The sequence below is a fragment of the Biomphalaria glabrata genome, chromosome 7 (genome assembly GCF_947242115.1).
Source record: "Biomphalaria glabrata chromosome 7, xgBioGlab47.1, whole genome shotgun sequence".
Classification (NCBI taxonomy): domain Eukaryota; kingdom Metazoa; phylum Mollusca; class Gastropoda; family Planorbidae; genus Biomphalaria; species Biomphalaria glabrata.
In genome coordinates this window covers 38,445,433-38,464,450 of record NC_074717.1, presented here as the reverse complement: position 1 = coordinate 38,464,450, position 19,018 = coordinate 38,445,433, and the positions used below count along the sequence as shown (strand labels likewise).

Sequence of the window (19,018 nt, the reverse complement as noted above, 5' to 3'; positions counted from 1 at the left end):
CAAAAGTCTGGACTACTTTCTTTTACCATGTCTGGATGTGTATCACCAAACTAGAACTTTATATACTATGAGTTTATTCATGCGAGTAACCAGGGGGAGTAACCGCTCTTACAAAAAGTCAACCGCTTCTAAAAGGGGGAATTGTTTTCAAAAAAAAATAAAAAAAATTCTGTTACTTTTTTAAATTGGAAACCTCGGCCTTGAACTTCTCATCTTCTGAATCCTTTGGTCTCTTGGGTGTCCCATTTTCTCTGACTTCCCCCCCCCTTTTCCCTTTTGTGAGAGTCGAATCTGGTGATGTGTATGACTATTGAATCAAATTCTTGAAAGTACATTTGGCATCTAAAATTGAAAATCACACCTCCATGGAGTACATTAACAAACAAAAATGTCAATGTTTCATTTATATAATATAGTACGATTTCAATGGAATCCCAATACAATTGGAAATTTGAGCATTAATTAGGTTGTATTTATTTGCATACATTTTCATGTATGCGATAATTGTAGATTTAGTTAGCAATGTACTTCGACTTTGGAAAGCATATGAATTGAAGTGCCAAAATGGCCGAAATTTTATGAGAAAACTCAGAGCTAATATATCATCTAGATTCTAGATGTACAGATAGCTGACATCAACCAACTCAACTCTGATAGTAGTTAATGCCTTAGTGTAACATCGCTGTAAAGTCATCACGCATATAAATTATGTTATAATCTCATGTAATTTGTACAAACCTTGTATCAACTCACTCTGTCTGTTTGTCTGCCTGTCTGTTTGTCTGTCTGTCTGGTACCAAATTTCAAACACGTTATTTCTCCCATTTTCCAATCTTGGATCAGGTTGAAACTTTGCACAAAAATTAGTCATTGTGCCTAACAAAACGTGAATCAATTAAAACATGAACCAAATAGTTAATTAAATAGTAGTGATCAATTAATTTTGATTGATAGCGAAAAAGGGAAATACATTTTACAGTATTAAGATATATGGTTAGTGAATAGAGTTCTTCACCCTAGATAATTATTGTTTTTATTTACTTTTTTAAAAATTCTTTTTTATATTTACTTCTACATTTTCCAGCCAGCTTTTTGATGCTGACTGTAGGCGTTGCTTTGTTTTTCAGCCCTACAGGGCGTTGGTTTGTTTCTCAGCCCTACAGGGCGTTGCTTTGTTTTTCAGCCTTACAGGGCGTTGCTTTGTTTTTCAGCCCTAAAGGGCGTTGGTTTGCCTGGGTTGTTGAGTAAGTTGAAGCCAAGCGCTTTACAACAACTTGGCCACCCGCCCCAGACTAATTTACAACTACATTTATTTACAATATATATTTACTTAAAGGGGTAGTAGCTAAATCAAACATAAGCTTTTAATGTCTACTTATATTTCCATGCAACGTACGTAAGTTAACACAAGAAATAATTTGATTACGAAATAAACATACAAAAAAAAAATATGATTGCCGTACAGGAAGCTGTTGCCATAGAGCTTGCAATCAATACGCTGGACTGTTGTTCTCATTGATAGAATAGGAGATGTGGAGAAGGAAAAAAAATGGGGGAAAAAACGTTTGTACCACGTGACATGACATCTAAAGGAAGTGACAATGAACAATTCTGTTCATTGTCCTGGGTAATGTAAGAGATACAGAAGATCAGTTTCCTTTCATCAATACACTATTCTCTCGCAATTCTCTCACAATTCTCTCATAATTCTCTCACTATTCTCTACATCAGAACAAAACTTTAAAAAAAAAAAACTCTTTGTCTTTTACCTCACAAAATGTAAACAAAAAAAAATAAAAGGCCATAATGTGGGTGTTTTCGTAGAAATGGCTTTTAATTGTCAATAAGTCAATACAATTCAATAGCTTTCTGGGCATTTAAAAACATCAATTGCATTAACACCCAGTGAGGGCTGATACAATCTAAGGTCTTGTAGTTTATAGACTAGTAATTAAAATATAGACATACTAAGTTCTACTCTGACTTGTTTTATAATTTAACTAGTCGACTCACGGCGTAGCATACGCCGCTATTTAGTGACGGGTGAACACTTCCTGAAATACAGAGTTGTCCAAATGGGGTGGGTTTGGGCAAACGACTGTGAGTGAATGAAAAGACGGAACTCTGGAGAGAGCAACATACAATTGTCCATGACTGAAAACTGGTTTTGGAAGATACAGGCATATCTTTTTGAATGTTTGGCCTTGTGCTTTATTTATTGTCATGGCAAAGGCTAATCTTACAGGGAATTGTCTGCCTAAAGGTAAAAGGCAAATTTGAATCTGATGAAGTCAGGAAATCAGTTTATGAGGTAGGCGCTGCGATAGTTTTACACTCCAGCTAAATAGCAGGGATATGGAGAGAAGAGATGTTGATCCGGATTGTGAACTCGAGGAGGGTCATGCGGACGTTCTCTGAAGTGAATAGTGAAAGAGCGGGAAGTATTTGAGACATCGACACAATTTCAGCCTCGCCACCATAAACGCCGGAGGTATTTATGTAGGCAGCGTATTGTTGAGCAGAGTGCATGACTGAGCTTCCGTGAGTAAGAACAACGGACAGGGCGTCGCCATAGTTATGCCAATGTTCGCAAACAAAGCTGACAGCCATCTTGCAAAGTTCGAGAGCGACAGTTTCGTCGATGACATTTTTCTAGAAATATGCGTCTGATAAAAATAAAGAGTTACCTGATGCATGAATTTCGACTAAATTGAAAGACCTGTTGACTCCACGAAATATATGTGAAGCCGAGGCCATGCTTAGGAAACGAAGGGCAATACAAAGGGGCAAAATCAAAACAAAGCTACATAAGAAACATGCAGCTATTTTAATGACACCAGATACTGACGAGTGTAACAAAATGCACACATAATAAATGTAGTCAAATAAATAATGTCAAGAGAAAGATGACTTGTTCTCTCCCCCCTCCCCTTTTTTTTCTTTTTTTTCTGATCGTCTAGGCTTGCAGAAATAAAAGAGTTATCTTTCCATGACTGTATCGTGGTGTACTGCATGGTTGGGTCATGAAGAGAACTATATAGATGGATTACAATAACAGGCTATGGGCATAGCCGGGGAGTATGGAGTCGGTTTTCAGCCACCCACCCACCCTATTTTTAAATAAAATCTCCCCTCGCAGTTTTGATTTAGTAGTTTTTTTGAGTTTGTTTTTAAAAGGAAAGAAAAGCCAAAGTTTATGAACGTAACCAAAGAAGAAAAAGGTTGAGGTTAAAGCCCTCGCTCCAGTGAACAATGAATGTAAAAAATAACACCAAATTGAGGTTAACCCCTCTTCACCTTAAAAAACCTAAAGCAAAACAATAGTCAGTGACCAAAAGTTATTTGCGTAGCAAAGATGTATTTTAAAGTTAAAATTGTCGTGCGCGCGTGAAGTTTTCTTTACATTTAATATTGGTGCTTTAGCGTATAGGAAGTAGTTTCTTTTAAGTGCGTTTTGTTGTCTAGAATATTGTGTGAGTGTGTGTTTACGTCATCCTTAGTTCCCGCAAGAGAGAGAGAGAGCTTCGTTTGTTGGCTGGGTAGCTGGTGTTGTGTTTCCCCCTTGTAAGGGTACGTAAGTACATAGTTTTATTAAGTAGGCTGATCTTTCGGTACGGGTGTCGCTATTGAAAAGTTCTTTCTTGTAGCGGCATCGCTAGATCTAGGTTTTCTTGTCGTTTCAGGGTGTTAGGCTTTGGGCTATGGGAAAGTGTGTCGCCTTTCCGCCCTTGGAGTTGTGCCGTAACTATTGTTATTGAGGTGTAGGGAGTTGAGGTTACGTTGGGCGCCGAGATGGAGTGTGAGCGTGAAGGTGTGTTATGTAAATTTATTGGCGTGATATTAGACTAATTATTAATTCAATGATGACTTCAATGATAGTGATGAATATGTAAATATGTTGGTAACTTATAATGAATTATTATTAAATATTGTTCATATTGAAAACCATTGTTATTCACTAACTGTTCAGTTGAATAACTGTTATCCGATGTTCGTATGTTACATGCCATTACCTTTAGGTTCTTGTGTTACTCTGTTCAGGCTGGGGATACGGGACCATCATATCATACCCTACTTAAGCGACTAAACCCACCTGACAAAAACTACCCCTTCAATAAAAAAACAACAACTAAAGCAAAACTACAGTTGCTAAATTCCACGAATAAAGCCAGGGGTTTTTTTTAGGGTAAAGTGCAATAGACAGATACTCTTGTTAAGAGCAATAGACATATACTATTGTTATAGTGCAATAGATATAAACTCTGGTAGATACTCTTGTTATTGTCAACAGACACTCTTTGTTACTGGGAGACAACCTTTGAGACCCAAATCCCTAGATTGATAGATTGATCCTTTGCTGTACCTAGTGGCTCTGTTTATATCTCCCTTTTCATCTTTTGGACACATTGAAGAGACAAATTTGATAAAATTCTCTCTAAATGAGCTTCAATAAGTCAAATTGATATCAGAGTAGCGGGAGTTGAAAATGACTTGACAAAAATGTTTGTACTAAAACTTACTTGAGTGTCGCGTCGTCTTTGTCCTGTGTTAAAATAGATTTGGTTCTGAAGGCCAACAGAGGATTCATCTTACTCTTGTAGGAGAAGAACAGCTTGCAGTATTCCCAATCAGCAATCTGAGGATATAGAGACAGAATACAACGTTTTGCAGACGTCAGGTTTTTAATGACTTGATAGTTCGCTAATGGGAAACAATGAAGAAAGGAAGAAAGAGAGACAGTTTTTAAAATGTCTCCTACCTTAACTGTCCATTTATTGTCCAGCATGCAGCAGTGTGAGGTCAGCATCCCGTGGACAATGCCATGCATGTGCAAAAATGACATTCCAGACGAAATCTCGACAGCCACAGCCATTTTGAGGTCTTCGGACAAATTGTATTTACCATTCTGAGAAAACGTAATGTGACTCATTCAAGACATCGACGACAAAACTGTCTCATATTATATTATGTACAATGAATGTTGATACATACAAACAATACTTCTTCACGTTGACATTCATGACAATAGACGGATATACCTAGAAACAAACGCCCAGAAAAAAAAATTTAAAACAAAAATCTACACAACTCAATATTTGCAGTGCTTAATTCATGATTCATTAGACACCTGCAACGGACCGAGACCAAAATCTATCCCAAAGGATTTTTGTCCTGAAAACATTTTTTTGAAACTATGAACGTGAACTGAAGTATAATTTAATGGGCTTCCCAACGAACCAATGGTTTCTAGTTTTGTATTCTTGTTTTGACTGGCGAATTACAAGTTTTTTTCTAAAAGTTTAGGTATAAGAAATGTTTTGGTATAGTCTGTTTGGTATTTCCAGAGATCTGTTGGTATCAAAGTATTTACATTAAGCTGGAAGATAGCGCTACAAACATATACACACATTTACAAACATGTGATGAGATTAAAATAAAAAGCATACTATTGTGTTGCTGGTACAACACTCAAACTACATATCCAAACGTTGCTAGTAGAAGACACTATTATAATATTATTACTATAAGGTGACAAGACGTCCCGATTCAAACTGGACAGTCCCGCTTTTTATAAAATGTCCCAGCGGTACGCCAATTTCCCATATTCATCTAAAAAGTTACTTCTTATTAAAAATCTGATTTAGCGAATCGCTGTTTGATTAATAATGTCAAAGTGACTGCTTTTTTGCATTTAATTCTCAATCGTTATTTAATTTTAATTAAATGACGAGGTACCGTGTATGACGTATTAGTAGGGAGATGCAAGCTAAAATATTGGAGATGAATCCGTTTTAGGCAAACACTAAGGAGATTAAATGCCAATTTATTGCACATGTATTGCACATAGGTTTCTCCCCTCAAACAAAGTACGCTGTGGCCACGAGTTTCGACACATCTTCCATTTACGACTTTTACTATCTAAAGCTTTGTTTCGGCTTCAGTGGTTTTAGTTGGTGTGTGCGGCAGAGGAGACGCTGTGACCAGGCTGTGGACTGAGGAAGACGGCGTCACAGCAATCGAATTGCATGCCATTTTGGCTTGTTGCTTGAGAGGTCATTGATTGCCAGCTATGTTACAAGGACATCTGAGAGGAGAAGACTGCGGCAGTATTTCATGAAGAAATAGAGGCCTGTAAAAGATCCTCAACCCTCTACCTCAGCTGTCTCTCCTGACTTACCAACATTATCTGTATATATAATTCTCTACGTCACCCAACCGTGCGGGACACGCACGCAAGCAAACTCTCTAACCCTCGATGAAAAAGTTATGGAAAGATAACTCTTTTATTTCTGCAAATCGGACTAAGGTTACCATACGTAACTTTCTCGGTGACAGAGAGCACAGCTCAGTAAAAAAGAAGGGGGGGGGGGGGAGAACAAGTAATGTTCTCTTCTCTGTATACATAATTCTCTACGTCGACCAACCATGCGGGACAACATGCACGCATGCCGAGTCTCTAACCCTCCTTTCGCCCCCTCCCGCGCACCAGCGCCTTATTCGCTCCCCACGGTAGTTTGCTCAAAACCACCCCATTAGGACAACTGTGTCTTGCAAAAAGTGTTCACCCGTCACTAATAAGCGGAGTATGCTACGCCGCGGGTCGCTTGTCTAGAAATAATTTTAATACTCAGTTTATTTCAATACACTATTCTATGGCGCATAGACATATATTTTGTTGAAAGCGCAGTTGACAGGCAAAAGCAAAACAGACCCTTACTTCCCTCTTTTATTGTATGTCCCATGATCTGCACGCGCCCCGATTTCGGTCAAGAAACATCTGGTCACATTAAGTAGAAGATCATACATTATTAGTATTCCATAGTTACCAGTAGAAGCGAGGTAGCTGAGTGATAAAACGCTCGGCTTATCAACCTAGGGGTCCTGGGTTCAAATGTTGGTAAAAGATGGGATTTTTAATTTCGGGATCTTTACGGCACCTCTGAGTCTACCCAGCTCTAAAGGGTACCTGACATTTGTTGGGGAAAAGTAAAGGTGGTTAGTCGTTGTGTTGGCCACATGTCATCCTCATGGGTCACAGAAATAGATAGCCTTTACATCATCTGCCCCATAGATCGCAAGGTCTGAAAGGGGAACTTTACCTATTTTTTTAAAATTATTACCAGTAGAACACATGTTGCATGTGTCAGCGTTATCTTACTAAACGAATCGCCAGTTCTCTTGTTACCTGTAGGACGTCCAAGATGGTTCCTTTGCTGCAATAGTCTCCAATGACGTACCTGGCGCCGTCAAGTTCCGTGAGTCCGTAGAACCTGACAACATTGATATTGATGAGGGAGTCTCTCATCCAGAGCATGGTGTTCTCCACATCGCGAGTCACTTTCCTAGAGGAAGAGATCGCACATAAACATTTTAACTTGAGACACTCTTTAAGTTGACATCTACTCGCCATTTTAAAGCGTTGCAGCTATTCGAATAATGAGCATCTAAAAGTAAACTTCACTTTCAGACCTTGAGATGATGTAAAAGGCATATGTTTCTGTGGCCCACGGTTAAGGAGGGTGTCATGTGGCCATCACAATGACCAACCGCCTAAAAAAATCCCTAAATTGTAAAGTCCATTCTTCACTATGATTCGAACCAGGGACACCTCGGTTCAGACACCAAGCGCTTTTTTACCACTCAGCTACCGAACCCCCGATCATCATGTAGTACTGCTATATATTTTTTTTTAAATCTTTATGAAGACGTTTACAACGGAAATCTTTGAACGCCTTGACTACAAGAAAAATAAATAAAATAACAGCGCTTAACTAGGCCGTCGACGTTTGTGCTGCGAAATGTTTTATCATTGAAATATCATCTTTGTCCTGTAACCGGGGAAAGGTTAAAATGATTGTCATAGAGCTAAAATACAAGACGCACAGAATAATAGACATTCCTGTTTTATGATATGCCATTGTTTATAAAAGAAGATAAAACAACTCATTAATCTCATTGGATATGTCAAGTATCGTGTTGAATTTAAAATGTCATAGAACAAAATATTTTTTTGGGGTTGACATTTTTCCGTGCAGTATATTCAACTATATTCCTGGAGTCAACAACGCTTACAGACGAACGAACAGAATAGAGAATTCAGTAAAAAAAAAACAGTACAAGAAAAAGTTCCCCCTTTCAGACCTTGCGATCTATAGGGCAGATGATGTTAAGGTCATCTGTTTCTGTTGCCAACGGTCAACGAGGGTGTCATGTGGCCATCCCAACGACCAACCTCCTTTACTTTTCCCCAACTAATGTCAGGTACCCATTAGAGATGGGTGGACTCAGAGGAGCCCAAAGATCCGGAAATTTAAAATCCCAGTCTTCACCAGGATTCGACCCGGGGACCCCTGCTTAGCCACAGCGCCTCTATGATAAAAAGGATAGACAATTATTCTAAAATCTGAAAGAACCCATAAATGACTCAAAAACACTAAATACATTTATATGAAAGGGTCAGTTTACTCACCGTATGTCCAGTACGTCCAGAAGTCGTATTCCAATCGTATTACCCCTCCATTTCCCTGGCCACTGCAGAATTTGAGACAAAAGTTCTGGGCCCTCAGAGATTTGGCCAATAGACATGAAAGACTTGACGGACTTTTGGCGTAAAAACTTTGATCTTCCACTAACTGACGTCAACTGCATCTATGAGAGAACAACCGGAAGTGGGAAAATTCAATTCTATATGTTGCGCACTGTGTATGCATTTAGAGCTGATTGTAAAGCAGTAGCTAAACTTGCTGTTACCTTCTCATCGTAGAAGAAGACAATGTCTTCTATGGGGATGTTCCAGTCATGTCTGTGGTTGACAGAATTCAGTTTGAACCTTTGATACATGATGTATGCAGCCATGGCAGCAAATAACAAGAGACATACTGAAACTTCAGACACCAAACAAAAAAATCAATATTGGAGATGTTCATATTACAGGTTATTCACAATGATCTGCATTTTATTCAGTATGTGATTTTTTTAATTCTATAGTGTTAAAAAATAAAGTGCATAAAAATTAGCCTGTCCACCGGATACACAGAAAATCTTTTTAAGGATTTACCTCTGTTTTACGAAGATCTCTGATAATGAAAATGTGTTAGACATTAATTAAAGATACGTGACGCTAGAACTAATCGTATTCATAATTTCATTAAAGGAAAATCCATTGTGACACTAGGGGACACACTCCTAGATTAACCTTTTTTATGACCTTTGAAGTTATTCTGTATGATTTATCCGTTCTTTAATTGTTCTTAACTAAAATGCTAATCTGTGGAATGTTATATATATATATATATATATATATATATATATATATATATATATATATATATATATATATATATATATATATATATATATATATATATATATATATAATTCACGTCTGCTTCAGGTAAAGGCGCTCTGGTTGTTTGCTTCTTTATATTTGATAGATTTTTTTTTTATTTCTTATGTTTGTTTGTTCTTTTTTTTTTTTTTTTTTTTGCTGCTAAGAACAAATACACTTGGTTTACTTTTACGAGCTTAGGAACTGACGATAAAAAAACCCATTCAGGTCATGGACATCTTTCAATTGGCAGTTCACGCACCACTGACTGAGCTCTAACTAGCTCAATGGCTTTACCGTAACCCTCTCCAAGTGCAAATTATACTGCAGACAGTGCAGAGTATAAATACCAGATGCAGGTGACAGAGAGGGCGTAGCTAACACAAATTTAAATAGCTCTTGAGTAAATGTAACATTTGTTCTTCCTTTTCATTTGATTTCATTTTGACGGCAGATACGAGATTGTTATTAAAACCCGTGTATTCTCTGTCAGATGACGTTAGGTTCAAGTTTATGTACTTGTTGTTGGCTTTGTCCGGATGTATATTAAAATAAAGTTCCCTATTCAGACCTTGCGATCTATAGGGCAGATGATGTTATGGTCATCTGTTTCTGTGGCCAACGGTTAATGAACAGGGTGTTATGAGGCCAGCACAACAACCAACCACCTTTGCTTTCCCCAACTAAAGTCAGGTACCCATGAGAGGTGGTCTCGGGGGCGTTCTAAAAATCCCAGTTTTCACTGAGATTCGAACCCAGGACCCCAGGTTTGGAAGCCAAGCGCTTAACCACTCAACCACCGCGCCCCCTAGGATGTATATTACATCATGCTTATTACTTGCGTACGGAACATCCAGGCATCTTGCGTAAATGACTACAGACATTCGTCTTGGGGCAGACAAAAATGATATGTTTATTACAATACAATGTTGATGCTGATAAAGACCACTTCATAAATAGTATACATATATTACATCATAATCCAAGAATATAATTCCTTTGACTTAATAACAAGCTCCTTCGAGAAATAGGTAATATAATAATATAAAATACTGGACTTCACATTTGTAGAACAAATGTTTCTCAACTTGACCATAGAATGACTGTCCACCTTAAGTATATCTGGTTAGTTGAAGGCTACACGTATTCATTCTAAAACTCGTGAATGATAACGCAGTCACCTGGGAGATCAGTGCAGGCAATTTTTGGGAACCACTGTTCTACTGCTAAACCTTAACATAACCTATTGGAAGGACTATAAAAGAATAAGATAGAAGAGTTTAGAAGAGTTAGATCTATGCACTCTAAGGCAGAAAAAGCAAATTCAGTTAACATCTGCTTACGCGAAACCTAGAAACTGCCCATTAGCAGAAGATACATATTAAAAATCTAATGTGACCACTTCCCAATGGACAAAAATATCTTTAAATACACCCCCCTTTTGTTTTCTCTTCAAATCCCAATCCCCAGATTTAAGGGGAAATATCCAAAAGTAGATTTACCGATGACAAAGCCTACCGACCTGTAATAGACACTGGTATCACCCAGGCGGGTGTATCCACTGTCTCCTCGCTATCAGCTTCGATCATGTCGATGACCAGTTCTCCATTACAGGTCACTTTCTTCAGGACCTCATCGTGGACACGCTGCTTCATCCGGTCACTAAGAGTAGAGAATCCGAAGTGGTCAGCGTCTTTCTGTGCCTGGGGGTCTGAAGTTAGCCACATGAAGAATCTGAACGTAAAACAATGGCGGACGTTAGAGATTCAAATTTATTGTTAGTGACAAATGTGTCATGGATCGGATTAAACCTTTCAGCTGTATCCGAGTTGGCCGGTGGCTGCAGTCAGCCCATGACTGCATATGCAAATTATTAAAGAAAGGATCAAAGGGGTAATTATCCACAAATTATTTTAAAAATTGCTTTGCCTCAAAGCACAAGGGCTACAAAGGCAGTTAAAGTTACAAATAAATACACATAATCAGCATGATCAAAAAATTGTTTAACTTATCCAATTCGAGTCAGGATTGCCACTCACCTGACCATTTCCATCACAGTGGCACAATCAGTTTTGTAGGTCCTATAGAATACCAGGTACGTATAGCTCGACACCGGGTAGGCGCCAGGTGTTTTAGGGTCTACCAGGTATGGAGTTAGTGACGTGTCGTTCTCTTTGTAAATCATGGCACCCTGGGGGTAGAATGAACAAAATGCAAGCAGACAAAGCCTATGTCCTGTCTCAAAAAATAAAATCGTAAGGACATGAGATGACCAAAACTCAAACGATGAATTACATTTTCTGGTATTTCCTAATAAAGCTGGTTAAATGAATTTGTAAATAACTATGCAGGAAAATGTTAAAACTAAAAAGTTATCAACTGCTGCTAAAAAGTATTACTTTTGTTGTAAATGTTTAAATACTTAATTTTACTTTACTATTGAAATCTAAAGCCGATGAGATTGCCGAAAAGTAATGTATGTATTTCTAGTCTTATTTCCAGAAGACTCTTATTTCCAGAAGACTCTTATTTCCAGAAGACTGAAACTTGAAAATCTTTTCCTCTTAAAAAGTAAATAGACGCAATGAATGCCCTCTTATTACGACTTTCAAGAAGCCTATTAGGCTCCCCCTTTCCGCCTTAACAAACAGTCTCTGGGAGTGCTAGAAGACAATCGATTCTGAACTGAAGAAAAATAAAATTAAAGCAGATGAGCAATGACTATAGATCTCTGCATATCGCTGATTTTGGGCCTGACACCATTGACTTCTTTAAGGAACTTTTTTCATCCAGGGCGGCATTTTGATTATATGTTTTAAAATTATGTTGTACTCTTTAAACAAGCTCGACCAGAAATCATTTAACGGTTAATGTTTGTACCTTTGTTTCAAATTAGAGTCAAATCTAGAGCAGTTCAAAGTTCAAAGTTCACAGTGATGTTATCGAATTTTTCCGTTTCCGAGAAGGGTTCATAAAATCTATTTTTCTGTTCTGCATTTACTGTGGAATTAATTATCGTGTTGTCCTACTCATTAATTGCTCCAATAATTCGTGGAAATACCTATCCAGGCCCGCGGAACACAGTTTGGGAAACACTTTACAGCTATTCTATTAAATTTCATGAATTTTTTTTTAAAATTTGGTTTAAATTTTGATATTGAACTCTGACATATGAACTCTGACATTGAACTCTGACCTGCAACGAGGCCATAGAAGGTAAGATGAACTCGTCGTTTATGTTTCCGATGGCGGCGTAGCTGATGTTGTCACTCTCCGCCTCCCCCACAGAGAGATAGCTCAATGAGTAGAACAGAGATCGAACTAGACTTCCGATGTCACGGTTGGTTGAGCCGTAATAGCGAATCACATCTGAGGGGAAAATAAATTTGGGGGGGGGGGAGAGGGGAGGGGGGAATTCAATTAAAGGCTGTTAGATATAAAAAAAAATCAATAAACCACCAATGTCAAGGACATCACTTGTACCTCATTATCCAATTTCAAAAAGTTTTTTTTTATCAAATAGACAGTTATATATAGCTAAAAGTGGTCTTAATTCAGACCAGTGGTTCTCGCCTTTTTCAGTTTCAACTCCATTAAAAACATTAACTCATTCCCTACAAGGACCTGTACTTTTTCTGTTTCAACTCCATAAAACACATTAACTCATTCCCTGCAGAACCTGTACTTTTTAGAAACGGGTACTTATTGCCAACGAATGACAATGATGGCCCTTTATAAGGGTCTGTAATTGTCTGTAAGGGCTCTCTCATGCCAAAATTCTCACCTCTCAGTCAGAGGCAACCCGCAACAGCATGTACAATTACTAGCCTCACATGCCTATTATTGCATATACAAAAGGCGTGCTATTAAAAAAATAAATTAAAAAAGGTAAATGACCCATTTCAGGCCGTGCGATCTATGGGGTAGATCAGTGATGCCCAAACTGCGGCCCACGGGCCTGATCGGGCCCGCGACCAGCTTCTATCCGGCCCGCAAAAAACATTGGAACAAAAAGTAAAATAAAATGTAGAAAATTAGAATGTTGAAAAAAATATTCTCTTTAATTTAGGATTCCCACTCGTTCTTTGATGAATCGTTATGTTTGGTATCCGAGTATCCATATGAAATATTTTCTTTTTGTAAGAACACAAGTGTTGTTGTTTTTTTAATGGCGAAAAAAATTGACAGCTATTTTTAATTCTTGGAAAATCCTCTACTGTCTTGAGCTAGCCGTGTCCTTGACACCTTGTGTTTGCAACACAAAACATCATTGGTGCATCATTTTGGGTTGTGTTCTATTGATATTAAAGTAATTGGTACCGAATTTGCGATTTAATAAAACGGGAGAGCCAAAGAAAAATGAAAAGTGGACTCTAAATGTGTAAACTTTTAGGAAAAGTGGACAGAGCTTTACTTTTTGTGGAATATGATAGTAAGCCAACATGTTTGATTTGTAAAGAAAGTGTGGCTGTTTTTAAAGAACATAACATCAAAAGGCATTTTAAAACCAAACACATATGGTAGCTTTCTTGGTTTGAGGACAAATTGTCATTGATTGGGGTGTTGTCGAGAATATTTACAAAAAGAGGAAAGAAAATGAGTCGGTGATAAGGGCCAGCTACAGAGTTGCTCACATCTTAAGTAGAGCAATGAAACCTTTTTCCGATGGCGAGTGTGTAAAAAATCTGTTAGCTAGCAGTGATGGTAGAAATCTGTTCTGAAAAGAAGAATGCAGTAGAAGCTGTCAGCCTTTCTCGCATGACAATAACAAGGCGATTGGAAGATATGGGTGAAAATTTCCATTCACAATTAAAAGACAGAGCAGCAGAATTCGAAATGTTTTCTATTGCCGGTGACGAGTATACTGACATAACTGATACTGAGCAACTCTTATTCACTGTACAACAGCAACTTTGATAGAACAGAGAAGTTAGCAGCTATGGAGAAGACCTGTTCAAAGAAGTGTCAACCACCATAGAGGACCTTGCTCTTCCTTGAAATAAATGAGTTGGAGTGTCTACTGATGGCGCTAGAAATATGGTTGGATGTCACAGCGAACATACAGCAAGAGTTATTTAAAACGTTATTGAGTCAAATGGAACTGAATTTTTGCGGCTTCAATGCATCATTCACCAACTAAATCTCTGTGGAAAGGTTTTCAATCTCGACCATGTGATAAAATGATTGTGCTCAGCACTGTAAATTTCAACAAATCACAGAACTTTCAAAGATTTTCTGACATTGAGTCCGAATATGAAGACGTTCTATTTCACAGTGAAGTAAGGGGCTGGTTAAGCCGAGGAAAGGTATTAAAACTTTTTTTTTGTATTTGAGACATGAAATTGAAATATTCTTGACGGAAAAATCAAAACAAGTGCCACAACTGAATAACCCCTCATGGTTGTGGGATTTTATGCGACATCACATCACATCTAAATGAACTCAACACCAAACTGATTTCGCATGTGTATGTAGACATAAGCGCTTTCCAAAGAAAATCGCAACTCTTCATTAAACAGGCGGAAAGTGTGCATCTTGTCCACTTTTCAATCTGTACCACTCAACAAAATGATAAGCAGCTAAATATGTCTTTCCCTGATGACAGAATGATCCAACTTCTGAGGCTCTTGATGAATAATTTCAGTGAAAGTTTTTGTGGATTTCCATATTTTTAAAAATATAATACGTCTTTTAGAAAAACCGTTTGCTGCCGATGTGTCAAGTGTCCCAAATGATCTGCAACTGGAACTGATTGACTTACAAAGCCAGACATTCCTGCTTGACAAATTTCAAGTAATGCAAACTGTTGACTTCTACTCCGTGTTACCTGCAGAAACTAAGCGAAACAAGCGCTAAGGATGATCACAATGTTTTCAAGCACTTATTTGTGTGAAAAATCTTTTTCAATGATGAAACAGGTGAAAACCATGTGACGTAATCGCCTCACGGATGAACATCTACATTCAGTGCTCCGACTTGGTGTTTCATCTATGCAGCCAGATATTCAGAAGATGATTTTGAAAAACTTCATGCATCACATTAATTTATGTAAGTAGGTCCACAAATAAAACTTAAAAATAGCTTATTGTATTTTTTTTTTCTTTTCGGTGATATGGCCTGCGACACTCGAATGCCGAAAATTAAAATGGCCCGCGGACCAAATAAGGTTGGGCATCACTGGGGTAGATGATGTAAAGATCATCTGTTTCTTTTGGCCAATGGTTAACGAGCAGGAGGTCATGTGGCCAGCACAACGACCAACCGACTTAACATAAGGTACCCGTTAGAGTTGGGTGGACTCGAGTACCTCCTGACAATCCCAAAATTAAAAATCCCAGTCCTCAGTGAGATTTGAACCCGGACCACTTTGCCACCACGCCCCCCCCTTTTTTTTAAACTTTGGTGGCGGATTCGAACTAGATGCAATAAAGATGGAATCGATATCTACACATTGAAGCAGTGTTGTCCAAAACGAGTTTAAAAGAGAGAACTACCTCTATAGGTTTTATTAAAAGAAATTTCTATAAATCAAATAAGAACATAAAACTAAAATGTTATTTAACCTTGGTTAGGCCAATAATAGAATATGCATCCTTTGTTTGGGACCCCTCAACTCAAGAAAATTATTAAGAAACTGGAACACGCATAAAATAGAGCAGTGAGATTCATAACAAACGAATATTCACATTTGACTAGAGCAGGGGTCGGCAACCTTTTGAGTAGGAAGAGACAAAAATAACAATTCACAAAATTTCAACGTTTTTAAAGAGCCACAATTTTTTTTCTTCCAAACAATAAATAGTACTCACATAAATAACGTTATTTTTATTTTAAAAATACGAATCTATTTATTCATAAGAAAAAATTTCTACTTATCTTTGTATAAATTGTGTTTTTCACAACCAATAACAATATTATATTTATTTATATGGTATTTATATGCTATTATTAGATAATTACTTCTTATGTAAGTATAAAATTTAAAACAATTAAACATTTACATACAACACTAACGTGTACTTCATAACAAACAACTGAGCAAACCAATTCAGTAGTAACTGTGACTTTTGCATGGTTTTAGAAAGTTTTGATACATTCGGTTCATAGCTTGTTTTTAGTTCCAATCACGACCCTAAATTTTTATTTGCTAATTGTTTTCTTACTTTACTTTTAATTATATTCATGCAAGAGAACGCTTGCTCGCACGAATAGGTCGAACCAACGATAGTCAGCCTTCCAAATACCAATTTGTTCACCTGACTGTAGCAATATAAGTGCCTCATCTCGCGGCATTTCTTTGAAAGCTACATACATTTGTTGTGTTGCATACATTTCTGGACATACAACTCTTCAAACTTGATTTTCAACTTAGTAAATTTCTCACACCACATAGATTTACTTTTTAAATCGATCAATTGCATGTCAAGAGATCCAGTATCAATTCCAAATGGCTCAATGTGGATTTTTAATAAATACTACTAATCGTTGTCTTGATTTTTAATTGCTAAAATCTGTTACCAATAATTCAGGGTGATAAATGCATTTTTTATTTAGAAATGTATTCAATTCATTCAAGCACAAAGCGAAATGCGATCGCACTTTATTGTACAGAAGGAGGTCGGAATCTCCATTTCGTTAAGAATTCTTTAAACTGACAATGTCAGAATGCTTTTGACAAGATGCTGTTAAAAATCTTGAATACCAAATCATGAAGTCAACTATTTTGGCGTAGATGTTTGTACTTAAAGCACTTCCTTGTGTAGTATTCAGTGAAATGTAAAAATTTCGCGGTTTATTTTGCATCAAAGAATCGTAGTTGCCCCTTTATTTTTCCTGTAAAACTTCTGGCTCCATCAGTTGCTATTGAAACGATTTTAATTATATCGATTATATTGTCTTCAATGTATTTTTTAAGACATAAGCTCTATCTTTTCCTCTAGTTTGTCACGAGCGCGGTAGCAATCCTAGAAGTTTTTCTTATGGACCTTAGGGAAGACATATACCTGACAAAAAGGTCTTGACTTGTCTTATATGTCGCAAGACTCATCTATATCAAGTGATAAGGCAGAAGAAAGTTGAAGATCTTCCACCTGCAAATTGGTTACATTTCAAGACGCGGGGAAGGAGTGCGCTGAAAAGCGAGTACAAGGGTCTGAGAGATAGAATCGAATCAGAAAGATTTTTAATTATTTTTTTTTCGTTAGAATGCATACTATTTGCAAATGGAACTAAAGAGCCGCAGTTTAACATCCAAAGAGCCTGAATGTGGCTCGCGAGCCTCAGGTTGCCGACCCCTGGACTAGAGTAACATCTTTAGTAAAAATCACTAAATTTAGAAAGCCTTCAGGACAGAAGACTCAAAAGTAAAGTAGCAATTATACATAAAACACTGAACCATAATCTTCAAATACAAAAACAAAATTTAATAAAATACTCAGAAAGACACAAAGATAAAGGCACATTCCTCGTCCCATATGCTAGGACAAATTTGTACAAATGCTCCTTCTTCCCTAGTGCTATTAGAGCATGGAATGGGTTGCCTGAGCTAGCCAGGAAAACCAGTGACTTGGCAGAATTTAAGTCATTGGTTAATATGCATGACTAGATGCATGACGCATAGGACGTTATCATCTTTTTTGAAGTAACGTCTGCATTATATAAGATAAGATATCATCTTCAGACAATTCTAAAACTACCTGTCTGTGTGGTCTAGTGGCACTCACCTGGATACCAGTAGACAGGTATATCTGTTCCTTCTTTAGTACCTTCAGAGAAAGATCCTTTCTGATTATTCCACGCTACGTCAAACGCCGACAGGGCGGAGGTAAAGGTTTTAGTGGTGCCGGAGCTAACACGTCGTGCGATAACAATGATTGAGGCGTTGGGCAAATTGCACATAGAGTTGACCATCTGGAAATAAAAGCTAGGTGTAATGCTCTGATTAAAAAATTACCCCCTCCCCCCTGATTTTTCTCGTCCCTCCTAACAAAAAAAAAAAACAACCTTTAAATTGGTTCGGAAATAATTTCAGGATAAAGAAAAGTTCATTTTTGACACCTAAAGATCTATGTATCAGTTGACTTACTATTTTTTTAGGCCTTGATGATAAGAATTTTGTGTCACTTACCTTTTTTGTTTTTAAATTCCGACTACCGCTACTACTAAAACATGTAAACTTACAAATCTGCTACAACATTCGACCAAATTGTTTGTCAACAAAAAGAAAGTTGAAAAATTGATGTTTAACTCTTATCATTTAATTTAGTCAGCAATTCAAAGCACTATTTACCTGTATGGATGGGTCATTCCACTTGACAAATGTGCCATTAAAAATTCCAACCTTAATAATAAAACGATGTAAATATTAAATACAAATATTAACACATTTTTCTGTTTACAAAATCCTTTAGTCCTTAAACCTCCAATACAAATGAACGTTTCATAAGCAGGGGCGTAGCTTGCATTGTTTTCTCACGGGATTAACTCTAAATGTCTTCCTTCTTGATCTACTCCTTACAACTCATTCTCAAAACATTTTGAGGTGTAGATTTTTTTCAAATTCATGTTTCGAAACACTATCGATACTTTCTATTCATAAAAGCTTAAACTTTAAGAGAGTTCTATATATATACATTAAAATAGAAATAAATTATGTGTGTGTGTATACTTGCTGGAGAGAAATATTTTCCC

At 37.2% G+C, this 19,018-nt stretch overlaps 1 protein-coding gene across 3 annotated transcripts in view; it reads right to left on the bottom strand.

The window, feature by feature from the left end:
* LOC106069564 (uncharacterized) overlaps positions 1 to 19,018 on the bottom strand; it is a 47,276-nt gene that overhangs the window by 17,285 nt on the left and 10,973 nt on the right. For all 3 annotated transcript variants that reach the window (XM_056036951.1, XM_056036952.1, XM_056036953.1), the window contains exons 3-12: positions 18,618 to 18,668; positions 18,052 to 18,238; positions 12,525 to 12,697; positions 11,368 to 11,519; positions 10,851 to 11,062; positions 8,752 to 8,885; positions 8,471 to 8,649; positions 7,187 to 7,343; positions 4,760 to 4,906; positions 4,521 to 4,636 (exon numbers count right to left, since the gene is read on the bottom strand). In XM_056036951.1, the coding sequence (XP_055892926.1) occupies positions 4,521 to 4,636; positions 4,760 to 4,906; positions 7,187 to 7,343; positions 8,471 to 8,649; positions 8,752 to 8,885; positions 10,851 to 11,062; positions 11,368 to 11,519; positions 12,525 to 12,697; positions 18,052 to 18,238; positions 18,618 to 18,668 (1,508 nt within the window). The remainder of the gene's footprint in view (positions 1 to 4,520; positions 4,637 to 4,759; positions 4,907 to 7,186; positions 7,344 to 8,470; positions 8,650 to 8,751; positions 8,886 to 10,850; positions 11,063 to 11,367; positions 11,520 to 12,524; positions 12,698 to 18,051; positions 18,239 to 18,617; positions 18,669 to 19,018) is intronic.